General features: G+C 41.7%; 2 protein-coding genes across 3 annotated transcripts in view; both read right to left on the reverse strand.

The window, feature by feature from the left end:
* Positions 1 to 2,041: 2,041 nt before the first annotated feature.
* srsf5b (serine and arginine rich splicing factor 5b) lies at positions 2,042 to 8,795 on the reverse strand. 2 transcript variants are annotated; one of them, XM_080290192.1, is made up of 9 exons: positions 8,637 to 8,737; positions 8,494 to 8,558; positions 8,274 to 8,420; positions 6,570 to 6,640; positions 6,372 to 6,485; positions 5,944 to 6,016; positions 4,547 to 4,620; positions 4,349 to 4,456; positions 2,042 to 3,415 (listed from the first exon to the last, which is right to left on the reverse strand). In XM_080290192.1, the coding sequence occupies exons 3-9, from the start codon at positions 8,397 to 8,399 to the stop codon at positions 3,100 to 3,102; spliced, it is 882 nt and encodes a 293-aa protein (XP_080146318.1). In that variant the 5' UTR covers positions 8,400 to 8,420; positions 8,494 to 8,558; positions 8,637 to 8,737; the 3' UTR covers positions 2,042 to 3,099. The 2 variants fall into 2 exon arrangements, with proteins under 2 accessions (XP_080146318.1, XP_025998962.1); XM_026143177.2 differs by lacking the exon at positions 8,494 to 8,558 and having other exon boundaries at positions 8,637 to 8,795.
* Positions 8,796 to 10,636: 1,841 nt separating this feature from the next.
* susd6 (sushi domain containing 6) overlaps positions 10,637 to 13,429 on the reverse strand; it is a 31,294-nt gene continuing 28,501 nt past the window's right edge. Inside the window, exon 7 of the mRNA XM_026143175.2 lies at positions 10,637 to 13,045. Coding sequence (XP_025998960.1) covers positions 13,020 to 13,045 — 26 coding nt within the window. The 3' untranslated portion in view covers positions 10,637 to 13,019. The remainder of the gene's footprint in view (positions 13,046 to 13,429) is intronic.

Below are 13,429 nucleotides of genomic sequence, written 5' to 3' on the forward strand. Positions count from 1 at the left end.
GAGTGAGCCTATTGTTGGCCCTGGTATATGGAGGAGGGGGGCTGGGCTAGAAGCCTTGAGGTTGTTTGTAGTGATTTGGCCACCACTGCTGACCTGCCATCAGGAGAGTCAAAATAGTCAGTGAAGGTTGGGTATCATCTGGCAACATCAACTCCAGGCTGAAGACCATAATTGCTCTATAGTACCTACAGTTGTGGCATCCTGGGGTGTGTTAAGGAAGCTTGAACACTACATGAACAAATGCACTGGTTCACACCTCTGAAATGGCACTTGCTGTGGTTCCTACATGCTTCCACTTTGCAACAATGATTGTGGAAACCTCTTCCTTCCTGGGAACACAGCGTGGTGATAAGGATGTTTAAAGGATGTGCACAAAGCTGCATCTGGTCAGTTGGCTGATCAATTTGTTTCACCAACTCACCTACACAAGGCAATTTGTAAAGGGCGTAGCAGCCGTGGCAGTTTGTCTTGAAACAGCAATGGTATCTCCATATTTTGACTTTCTTCTCAAAATAAATCTTTTAGAATAGAATAGAATAGCCTTTATTGTCATTGTACAGAGTACAACAAAATTGGAGTGCCACTCCCTTGGCTAAAGATTCAATAATAAATATAAATGTAAAATATAAAAAGTACAATAAAACAATCTCAAGTACTCAAACAATAGTAAGTACGATATATACGGGATATCAGCATTAATATAATGACAGTATGAATAGCAGCATGATATAATGGCAGTGACGGTATGGTATAGCTAAGCAGGTTCAATTGTTTTTATGCTTATTTACTACGGTGATAGCTCTGGGAAAGAAGCTATCCCTGAATCTGTTTGTCCTGGTTTTATGTGACCTGTACCGTCGGCCTGACGGTAATAGTTCAAACAGTTGATTGCTGGGGTGAGAGTGGTCCTTGATGATATTGCCAGCTCTGCTGAGGTACCGAGAGTTTGCAGTGACCTCCAGGCTGGGCAGAGAGCAGCCAGTGATCTTCTGGGCTGTGTTGATGACCCTCTGCAGTACTTTCCTGTCCGCAGCTGAGCACCCTGCATACCATGTTGTTATGCCGTACGTTAGGATGCTCTCTATGGTGGCTCTGTAAAATGTCACCAGCAGCCTCTCTTTACATTATTCTCAGAATGATCACCAATATTTTTTTTCTTAACATGGCCTTAAGACTCCATCAAACAGAGAGGACAAAAATTAGAACCAATAAAAACTGTGAAAAATCACAGCTTCATTTTTCGTTGGATTGGAGTTTCTTTGATAAACGACTAAAAGATTGATCAGCTTTTAAAATAGTTGGCTGTATATCTTTTCGATGCATGCGTTTTAAAATTCAGTGACACTTATCTAAGCCACTGGATGACTTATGAAGCTACAAACTCATTTACAATTTTTCTGTCAGGCAGCATGAACTCTTGAAAACTGAATCTTCCAGCTTTTCCTGCTTCCATCCATCCATTCGCTTCCGCTTATCCTTTTCAGGGTAGCGGGGGGCGCTGGAGCCTATCCCAGCTGTCATAGGGCGAGAGGCGGGGGTACACCCTGGACAGGTCGCCAGGCTGTCGCAGGGCCAGCTTTTCCTGCTTGAACATGTCAAAATGTCTGTAAAAATCTCAAACTACCAATCAGATACTGAGAAAACAGTTTGCTGTTTGTTCTTATTTTTCCATTCACACAAACAAAACAAAAAAAAGAACAATCAAAGAATAACCGTGTGATCATGTTTTGTCTACGCAGACGAATAACCAGACCTTAACATTTCATGTCTAACTACTAGAAACTTTTGTGCCAGAGCTTGGTTTGTAATGAGCCTGCCTCTAACCCACAGAGAATTACCAGCCTGCAGCTACTGGGGAGGAGCTGAAAGAGTCTACTGTATAACATCAATCAATGATGTGAATTCTCAGACAAGTAAATCTTAAAGCTGACTATACAAACGGAAAAATGTCCTACTGTAGAGTTATTATAGCATACTGCAATCTGAAACTTGTAAATGTATTGGTGCTTTATAACTTAAGTTACTAATGACGACGATCCAGTTTTAATGAAAATTCTTTTATTAGTTAAGTCTATTGTCTTTCTACACCATACAAACACCCATTATAATTTTCACTGAAAATAAAATCCTCATGTACAAAAATCTACCCCCCACCCAAACTCTCATAGTACCAACAAGGGCCACTGGAATTACATTTAAAACGAAAGTCTGCAATCTGTACACAAAATCCCAAATAAAAACAAGTACAACACTAATGAAAACTGCATTCTGTAAGCAAAACCACTGATCCTTGAGTTTTTGACTCTTAAAATAATAAAGCCACCGCAAAAAAAAAAAAAAGAAAAAAAAAAAGTGGGATTTATTAAATTAATTTTTCTGTACAGCTGTTTAACTGATGCTGTGCTTAATTATACACAATTGTTCTTGATAGAGAGCTGCCAAAGTTACATTAAGAGTATTAAGCACAAATAGGTAAAAAAACAAAACAAAGGTATTATATTCTGATGAAACAAAAGCACATGCAACCATCAGAAGTTATACAGCAGCTGTGGGGTTCAGAAAACATGAGCAATAAGCACAGGAAATATGATCTCAAATTCTGCCACTGACCAGCAAAAGGTATCACAAAAGGATTAAGTGGTGACGTATCAAAAGCATCCTAGAGTTGAACAGAAATTCAAATCCCTGTTCAGAGTTTATTATAGTGGAGAGATTCATTTAACTGATGCAGATGCTGGCTCACACAGCGTTTTGCTAGAAGAAACAAAGGTGGTGCATGTCCGCACCTGAAATTGAGCCACAGGGTGTTAACAGATACGCGTCCGGGCTTTCTTGACTAGTGAGGAAGAGGACAAACAGCATCGCTGTCCACAGAAGTTCTGTTCGAGAATGTTCTGGATTCAGAGAACACCTGTAAATGTGGGAAAATCAAGTAACAGTGACTTGAAATGTCCAGACAGGAAAAAGCAAACCTTGCTCCGGGAAAACTCTTTCAAAAGAGAGTTTACAGGAGCTCCAGTGTGCCAAATCCTCCGAGCTGATTCTACTGATGAAACAAGCCGTGGCTTCTGTTGACTCCCGATAACTTACACTCAGCCTTTAGCGCTGGCTGTCAGTAGAAGGAGAACGAGAGCGGGAGCGTGAACGCGAGCGGGATCGGGAGGCGGAGGCTCTCTGGGCAGGCGCTGGGGAGGGCGGGGTCGCTGATTTGCTCATCTTGGAGGAGCGCTTGGCGGGCTCCTTAGATTTGGAGGTTGGGGAGGATGCGCCGCCGGCAGGCGAGCCGCTGCGGGAGCGGGAACGGTTGTGGGCTTTGGCAGGGCTGCGGGAGCGTCTTGGGGAGCGTGATGCAGAGCGGCCACGGGAACGGGACCGCGAACGAGAGGAGCTCTCAGACCGTGAGCGACTTCTCGACCTGAAAGAGGGGAAAAAAAATATATATAAATATATATTACACCAGCTTCATATCAATATTCATAAAAAATTTGATTATTAGCTTTTATTTAAATGAGCATTTTCAGTTTCATGAAAAAAGAAAACTAATCTGTTAATAACAGATAATAGTTAATAATAGTAAGAGTCTATGCGGTGCGCTCAAAGTGAAACCCAAACTAATTAAATCCGTCTCAAGGGAACCATTTTTACAGATGTTACTGAGAATTGCCTTCATAACACAGTAATCAGAAACTAGTACAGTATTACATTCCACCAGCCTGTACATGGCACAATTTGAAAGCGAGGGTTTAACATTTAGTTCAGGTGCACTGAATGGTTAACCTAATGTCTCCTTAATTACTATCAAAACTCAAACATGTTTGACTTTCAACATAAGCTGTTTTTCTTCATAAAAGCATATGCAGTTCCTTGAAAGCAGCACTGATTTGTTACAACTGGGTGAATTCAGTTTGAAGCACACTTTATGGGGCGATCGTAGCTCAAGAGTTAGGAGTTCGCCTTGTAATCGGAAGGTTGCCGGTTCGAGCCCCGGCTTGGACAGTCTCGGTCGTTGTGTCCTTGGGCAAGACACTTCACCTGTTGCCTACTGGTGGTGGTCAGAGGGCCCGGTGGCGCCAGTGTCCGGCAGCCTCGCCTCTGTCAGTGCGCCCCAGGGTGGCTGTGGTTACAATGTAGCTTGCCATCACCAGTGTGTGAATGTGTGTGTGAATGGGTGGATGACTGGATATGTAAAGCGCTTTGGGGTCCTTAGGGACTAGTAAGGCGCTATATAAAATACAGGCCATTTACTTTAAAAAGAAAAGAAATAAAAGATAAACAGGGAAAAAGTGAAAAAAGACATCTTTCATAAATTCTGGCGTTATTTGAAGTGAACGGCTTTCCACAAACACACCTCTTCTTGGCAGCTTCGATGAGCTTGATTTTTCTGCCATTAATTTCCTTTCCAGAGAGTTTGTCAAGTGCATTTTTCAGGTCACTGTGAGAAGCAAACTCAACCACCCTGAAAACAAATAAGACACACTGTTAAGTCAAAAACTCACTTTCCTTTTTTTATTATAAACAGACACTGGGCACCGGTTAATAGTCTCACCCTTCGTTGAGCTTGGGACGATGTGCGTCTGCGAAAGTCACCTCTCCAGCTTGCCTCATGAAATCTTTCAGGTCCTACACATGCAAACTTTGGTCAAATTACGGAGCGCCTCAGAACACAAGCACAGGCTGAGACACAAACAGGACTGAAGAGAGATGGTTAGATTCTCTGAGAGGACTACACAGACTACTGCAGATAAGGAGAATGAGTCCAAGAACCTCACAGTCTGTTCAACTTGCAAGTGTTTCAACAATATAGAAAATTACAAAAACAATAGAAGAGAGGGGGGGGGGGGGGGGAAGAAGGTTTCATAATTGCTAATTAAGGTCTAAGCCAATTGTGATTGGCGGATTACTTGCAGCAGCTTTGAGGTCCTTGGACACACCGCTCGTTAAAACTACAGAGAGATGAACACCATCTGCAAGAACTGCAGAGGCGCAGCCTGGGCAGCATTTGGCACTCAGAGCCCCATTTTCCTTGGGAAGGAGGACACAGGGCTCCGCGCCGGGATCATCCCTGCCTCGGCACCCCACCTCAGTAAAGAGAGTGAACAGGGTGGAAGAGAGGAAACTACTACCTGAGAGCGAAACCCTTTGGGGTGGGCCGCAGGCTCTCCGAGCCCACCATAACCGGGAAAACAGCAGATTATATCCACGGGCACCTGGCAGGAATTCACACTCTCTCGCTCACGACGTGCGGGAACACCAGAGGGGGGAAGGGAGGGGGGGATATCGATCGAAGCCCCTCAAATTAACGAACCATCGATCAATACGCCACCACCATCGACTCTCGCTCTCTCCTCTGCTTTCTCTCTGCCAACCCTCTGTTTCCTCTCTCTCGCCCTCAACCACACATCAGGCGTTGCGAGCGAGCGAAGGGGGCCGCCAGCGCCTCTAGTGTGGAGCGAGCGCTCACATGACCAGCAGGCATCAACTAGGAGTAGGACAGACTGGCTGACACCACAGGCTCAACCCAGACAGAAGGACCCAGAAGGGGTTAACTCCACCATAAGCGAGCTCTTCCATATGACTGGCAAATAAAGGGGTGAAGAATTGGTTAAAATGTGAAAACAGGAACAAATTAAGTGTTTTGTTGCTGCTTCTGCTGCTCTTTGCATCACTAATGAACTGCATGATATGCAGATTAATCAGAGCAATTATTCTGAAAAAGAATAACTTGGGCTGACTGATGTATAACAAGGTAAAACTGTTCGAACTGTTTTGATTTCAGTAACATAGTCTGTTTTTAGCAGCAATTCTAAAACTTTAATGTGTATTTTTGGAGATAGACTGTTGGAGGTGATAACATTTGTGTTCTGTTGCAGCTTTCAAAGGCTTGTCATGTTTGTTTTTTTGCTTTTGTTCTGGTTTTTAAAAGACGCTTGAGCCAATACTAACCTGCCAGCTGACTCGAGAGGACAAGTTCTCCACAATCAGGCGGTTCTCGGTGCGCATTGGAGGAGGGTTACGACTGGAAATGGAAAGATATAAAAGAAGCAATTGAGCAATAACAGCGTAGGGCTGATACAGACTTTACCCAGAGTCTAAGAGCTCTCATCAGCAAACTGTCATTACAAGGCTAACTCATGTTAAAGAGCTTTCCAGATCAGCGAAGACAAGACTTGTGCTGCATGTTAATCGTGGCTATGAACATTTCCAGCCTGCAGGCCATTAAACTGCCACAATAATCTGACGACTGACCTTTCACCAAATAACAGAAGCTGTTTACAGAGCGTGCTTGCTGAGGTTTTGTGTGCATCCATTCTTCTTTTTTTGAATGGAATTAAAGGGAACTTGCATTTCATCTTAAAAAGGGGAGCTGTTACCTCCGGCTGTTCTGGGAGCCGCGGCCGTAGCGATCAGAGAAACGCCCCCCTCCGCCGCCGCCACCGCGTCCGCGGCCACCGCGCAGACGCACGCGAGCATGCTCAATGGTCACCCTGATGTATCAAGCATTAAAAATATATTTTATTATGGCAACAAATGTGAATAAAGGGACTCGTTTCCTAAAGGAAATTCATTACCTTTCATTGCACAGCTCTTTGCCATCAAGCTCGTAAACAGCATCTTCTGCATCTCTGGGGTCGTCAAACTCCTGCAGACCAAGCACACAACACCTTTTACATCCACAGTTCTTAATGTTTATCCTTTTCATCACCAATAATGTGTCCTGTTTTTAAATACTTTACTGAAACATTTAATGACTAATCAAATAGCTTTTAATACCAAAAGAATGGTAACGAATAACATTTAAAAGATACATCACTCTTTTAGAAAAGTGTAAAAATTCATCACACGTATGACTCAAAATCGGTCTCTGGTCTGAGCGGTAAAGTGATTCAATTCAACCCTTCCAAGTGTTGCAATGTGGACTTTTCTGTCCTTCTAGAGAGGGAAATATTAATGTTGCATAAGTGGACACAAATCAGAGCAAATGAGACCAAATTGTGTTCAAGGACATGAAAACAGGGGAAACTATTAGCTTAGAAGTAATGGCTAATGCCAGGATTTTTCAGTAGGTATTACTTTGTCGAATCAAATCTATGGATTTTCCTTCCATATATGCAGATTTCTTTAACGAAAGTGTTTATTATTTCAATAAAAAGAGATCCCACTGATAGATGTAGATTTTGTGATAGATATGTGCCATGTTCGGTTTATTCTAATGTGGATTTTAACTTGTAATGAAATAATCGACAAAATTTTAGAAATCTGCTTAAAACCCCTGAAAATTCATCTTACATTCAAGCACGTGTTGTCAAATCTTAGTTAAAATTTGATTAAAATTTATAACACTACTTCAAGAATGACACCTCCTGGTGGTTCTAGCGTTAAATGTCCATCCTTACATGACTAGAGTGTGCCCGTCTTTGGATGGCTGCTTGCAACAGGATGATGCTGCATGTCAAAAAGCTCAAACCATCTAAAACAGCTCTTTTAACCTGACAATGAGACCATGACTGTACTCCTCAATCCAGCAGACATCAATCCAATACAGGACCTTTGGGATGTTTTCATCATGATCACCCAGCAAATCTGCAGCAACTGTGTGATGCTGTCAATGTCGATATGGAGCAAAATCTCGGAGAAATCATTTAGCCCAGGCCATTTAATAAGTAGAATAAACTATTAAAATCATAACGTCATTACAAGGTTGGTGATTTTTCATTGGGGGAAGGCCAAATCCTCTTTAGGGGATGCCATAACATTATCGATGCAGAAAAAAACAAAATCTTTCCAGATCCAAGTCTCGACACTCGGCAGCCATCTTGTAACGCTCCCAGGTCCTTATTTGGGTAGGTATTTAGAAGCATTATGCAAAATACCTTTATTTCAATGGTCACCTTGAAATATATACAAAACCGCTTAAAGTCGAGCTTTGTTCCACCTCTAAATTTAGGATTTTTTATTATGAAATTTCCGATTTAAAAAAAAAATACATATATTTTGAATTGCTTTCTTTATGACTCTGGTATGCAGTAAACGCTCCAAGTATATGAACGATTCTCGACTTGGCCCTGATTTACTGGTGGGTATGTCGCTAATCAAGAAGTAGGCCGTAAAAACGAAACCATGAGGATTCCCTGCGGCAGCCTGCTTCAAAACACCACGTCAGGTCTGTAAAATAAAGTATGGAGTCTAAATCTAACAGCAGACCCGTGCATGGCGCTCAGAGTACATTTAAATACCTTTCAGCCATCCTGACCTACTTTCGCTCGGTGACTCACCACAAAGCCGAATCCTCTCTTCAGGTCGATATCTCGGATGCGGCCGTATCCTTTGAAAAACCTCTCCACATCCTTCTCTCTGGCCGAGGGGCTCAGCCGGCCGATGAAAATACGACATCCGCTCATGATTTGGTCACGTTTAATTAGCTACAAGCAGAACACTTGCGTTAGTTTTTAAGGATTTAGCTAACACAGCTTCAGAGGAATACAAATGACCTACTTATGTGCCTCAGCCTGTGGCCCGCTTTCGCAACGATAGCCTGTCAACCGTCGGTCCAAAGATAACTAAATACCCAGATAATATCAAGTAATGACACCCGTCTGTAATGTAGATATAATAAATTCCAGTCGATGTACACGTACCTTTAAGAGGACTGCAGCAGCAGTTGATTTTACTGACTGGCGAGAGTGAGCCTCAACTCCAGAATAAAACAAAATGGAACCTCAGCTGTCTCCGGGAGTTTGGGAGGAGGGAGTGGGGTACATCCCGCGTGATCAGTGACGCAGCCTGACACTGCAGAACTCGAAAAAAGCCGAAGTGCTGGGAGAACGTCTACGGAGATGACGTCACAAATCCGACTCATGTAGTTTTGGAGTCTGACCACTAGGTGTCACTCGGCAACTATATAGAAAACATTTAAAACCAATTTTCTCACTTTGAGCATTATGTCTACGGTTTAATTGGGCTGTTGGCGCAAGTTGCAATAATTTTTACAGAAATCAAGCAGAAAACAAAACAAAAACAAACAAACAGGTAATAAGAAAGCAATACCACACCTTTAAAGAAGGATAGGCTTCTCAGGTTTCAATCAAATACAGCAGACAACACACATAGATCAAAACAAACCATGATAACCTTTAACCATGAGTACACATATTTCCATCTCCTATCAGTTAAACGTTTAAATTTTATTTCTACTGATTTGGAGGAGATGCAATACCACCCAAAACTGAGCTGCTAGGTAATGCAAAAATATATATGATCAATATGGATAGATCAGAATTATTTAATACTGAATGATTCCTTTAGCTTTAATTATAATTCAGCTGAAAAGCTAAAAGAAGCAGTTCTGCCATAGCCTGTGAATTCAATTTGGACATTAAATGGAGAGGCAAAAGTGAAGTAAAACGATGCTTAAAGCTAAACAAGATTTCCATTAGGGCTGGGCGATATGGCCTAAAATCCATATCGTGGTATAATTTGAAGCACGTGCGGTAACGATATATATCGCAATATATTCTTTTGTAATTTCCACACCATTTAATTCAATTCAATTTTATTTATATAGCGCCAAATCACAACAAAAGTCGCCTCAAGGTCGCTAGTTTCCACCTAAACATGACATACCATGTTCTGACGGAGAGATTTCTGAAACAATTCAAACATACAGCTCTGCTACCACTTCCAACATAAAGACAGAAAACTAAACAGCAGTGGCGTTGCAGGGTTACTGAAGTTGGACTACCTGGTATATAATGTTGTGCTACGTGATTGCTAGCGACACAGCTATGTTAGCATAACATTAGCACAGTGACGCTGGAGGATGAACGCCAACTTCTTTCCACTGATAAAAGTTAACGTGAGGGATTCTGGTGGTTAGGGACAAATGCAATCGCATAGCAGGATGCTATACACAGAGCAAACTTCAGCCAGGAGAACAGCTGAGATTATTCATCCACAATACGAGGTTAGTCATTAATATACTGCAACAACATTGGAATAGCGCAGCTGCCAGAGAATTCAATATTAATGAATCAATGTCAAAGTGGAGGAAGCGCAGTTTTTGGCTTTCCCCATATTTCAAAAGTGCTTCACCTCTTTGCTGTGACTGTCGCCCATCATAATTTGCAGATGATAATGGTTGTAGCCGCTGCAATGCTTTCGACCAGAACAGGCGCCGCTTGATGACGTCATCAACATACGCTATCGTGATAGAGCGGTATAGTCAAAATCTCTATCGTTGGCCAAATTTATATCATTTCTATTGTATATCGTTTATATCGCCCACCCCAAATTTCCATCTTGATTATCTTGTTTTAATAATTGCAGGAAGCTAGACTTGTATTTAAATAAAAATCTGATTCACTGCACAGCCCTGTTAGGCTTAAAAATATGGTTCTAGGAAGTCTGCTTGTGCATTCATTCAGACTGGAGCTGGCCATCCATGTGCAAAACGAGAATCAGGTCTTCCATTTTCCAGTCCAAAGGAAAATGAATCATGTTCCGAGTAACACAAGCGGATACACATTGCACTGGAAATGTCTTGACATGAGAATGTGATCAATATTTTCCTGGAAGTGCATAAATTCGGCAACACAGAGTAGGTCCAGCACGATGTGGCAATGAATAAGAGACAGGTCACTTTACACATTCAAAAGAAAGCTTTAATTAGAAAGTTATATACACACTGTAAAATTAAATTAAACTTTATACAAATATTAAATTACTATCTTCACACCCACTGCCATGTACAGAGGAAAAACCAAAGCTGAAAGCATTGAAACAAACAAAAATCCAGATGTTTTTCTAACTGGGAAGCAACACTGTACAACAGTGCTTCTGAATGCAAATGAATTAAATTTTTTCCCCTTTACCATAATTTTTTTTAATGCCCTGTAACAAAAGAGAAAGCCAAGGGCAAATAAAACATAGGTGCTTAAAGGATCACCATCATCATCATCATCATCATCATCATCATCATCACAGTAGCTGGAAAAGCTAGGGGAGGACAGAGAAGGATGGACATTCATTTAGTCGTGTCCACAACAAAAGTAAACTCATTGATACATATACAGACAGTTTTATGCATAGAATAGAAAAGAATAGAGTAAGGCCATTGGGAAAACAGAACATGTTGCAGTATTGTGGCGCAACCAATGCAGAGGCTTAAGATTATACATCAAAAAAAGAAAAAACATTTACAAGTCTAAGGCAACATCTGTTTGCATTAATAATGTAGCCATTGACGTGACAAACGAATGTCAAAATAAAACTGAGAATAGAAATTCAGACAGGTTGCTGTGTTATTGTATTTTTTTCCCAGGCAGTTAAGGTTATAAAGTAGCTCTGAGGATCCATCCCAGTCATGCTGTTGTCAGGGTGACCAGCTCAACCCCCTAAGCTTTTCAAGTGGCAACGAAAACAGAGGATGACTTCTAACAGAATAACAAGATTCTCTCTTAAGCTTGCACTTGGCATTCGAGGGGTGAGTGAGTACATGTGACAGGGTGCTGTATATATTTATATTTATAACAAAACTCTTATTTAATTCACTGCAACCAGTTGCAGTTTGTGTCAATAATGCACAAAAGTGGAGAGTCCTTAGTTCAGTGTGAAGATGAGCATGAGCCAGTTCCTCTGAGGAGGCCCGTGTTTTACAGCCATTCAGCAGAACATAATAACTATTCTAGCTTGAGAGCGAATGAATAATACACACATTGTGTTGTGGACTCGACGCCCGAAGTGAAGCTGGTTTGTTCATGTGACTTATTCAATGCTGGGAGGGATGTTTTCCTATGGTGACTGACAGGGACATTGTGAAGCCAGCCTTGGATCAGAAGGGAGGCAAATCAGGAAATGGCTGTATCAAGGCCTAACCAATAAGAGGACATGTTCTCTGTGGCCTCGCTGGCACATAAACATACACGCACAGACACGCACTCAAAATCAAGCAACTTAAAGCAAACCGAGCCACACGCCACGCAATAAATACGATGGGAAGAAATTAAATTTGGCTCATGTGCCCAATCACCTTGTTTAACAACAACAACAACAATAACAGCTCACTCTTAAGCTCAGATAAAATGTTGCATTTTGTTTTTCTTTCCCTGTACAGCTAAGATGTGTAGCGAAGTTGTGGATCCAAAACACCAATTAATCCCACTCATTTGAGAGAAGGAGCAGCTTCCAGATGCCGGGTGCAGCGAGCAAAAGAACAAAAAAAAAAAAAGAAGAAACAGATCTTTTTATAGTTGTGATTTGGTGAAGTGGTTGTCACTCCTACTTATCCACACGTTAGACGCCAACTGGATGCACAGATAAGCAGACAGTCAGAGAGGAGGCTTCATGCTTCATTCAGAATAGGCCGCCGTGCCGTGACAGCAAACAACTGAAAACCACATGCAGCATTCACAAGGAACTCAGGCATCACTCACAACTTTTCAAGTATGGCGGGAAGACTGAGTGCCGACAGCATCAGGAGCGAAAATCACACTTTTTTTTCCTTTTCTTCTTGTTCTTTTTTTTTTGTATCCACAGTTGTGTCAGATGCAGCTGGCGTGTCTCGATTGTTGTAGCCTTCTCTGAAGAAGCCTCTTTTAGCAATGTTAATATAGAGAAATACATCTGGGTAGAGGCAAGTGTATGGTAATACATAGCCTATAGTACACAACCTTGACTCAGGTATGTTTTTTACTCATATACACAGGATCTACAGGATTTAACTTAAACTGGCACCACTCTGCTTGTCTGGCTCATCTTTAGTCTGATCCAGCAGGTGGGTCCTGTGGTGCTCCGTAATTGCCTTACAGTGCAATATGGGTATTGGTTGTCAGCTTTGCTCTGCATGTCTAGCAATGGCAGAAGAGGCTGTGATAGGGAAAGGGCACAGTTCTAGTCTTTTCTCTGCTGGCTGCAGTGGGGCAGGATCAGGGAAGAAGGTTGACAGCCACAGTCAGTTCTGGCCAGCAGCGTGAGAAAGGGAAAGAGGGGCTCTGCTGCTGATGCTGATAGCAGGCCAGCAGGCTTCATGCTTCCTTCAACAGGGGAATATCTGCAGGAGAGGAGAAGAGTCATATGACAAATGACCAGTACCTTTAGGGTCATTCTTAGTGCAGTCCTCAACCCATCACACTTAAAATACATTACATCAAAGTTTATATTGAGTTTTATTCATTTGTCATTTTTGATCTTGTCTACTCTTGCCCTTGATATGCACTTTACATGTTCTATGGAAAATAAAATCCATGTACATATTACACAGGTGTCACACTGGCTACTTTTTAATGCTATCCTCTATAAAAACAAAAAAACAAACAAAAAAGGGAAAAAAATCAGTTATTTAAATTTACAAACTTAATCCAATGCAGAGTGGTTGAGTTTTTAATCTAAAGTGCTCCTCTGTCTTTATTCAGAATCTTAGCTGTAACTCAGTCTA

This window comes from Astatotilapia calliptera, chromosome 15 (genome assembly GCF_964374335.1).
Source record: "Astatotilapia calliptera chromosome 15, fAstCal68.1, whole genome shotgun sequence".
Classification (NCBI taxonomy): Eukaryota; Metazoa; Chordata; class Actinopteri; order Cichliformes; family Cichlidae; genus Astatotilapia; species Astatotilapia calliptera.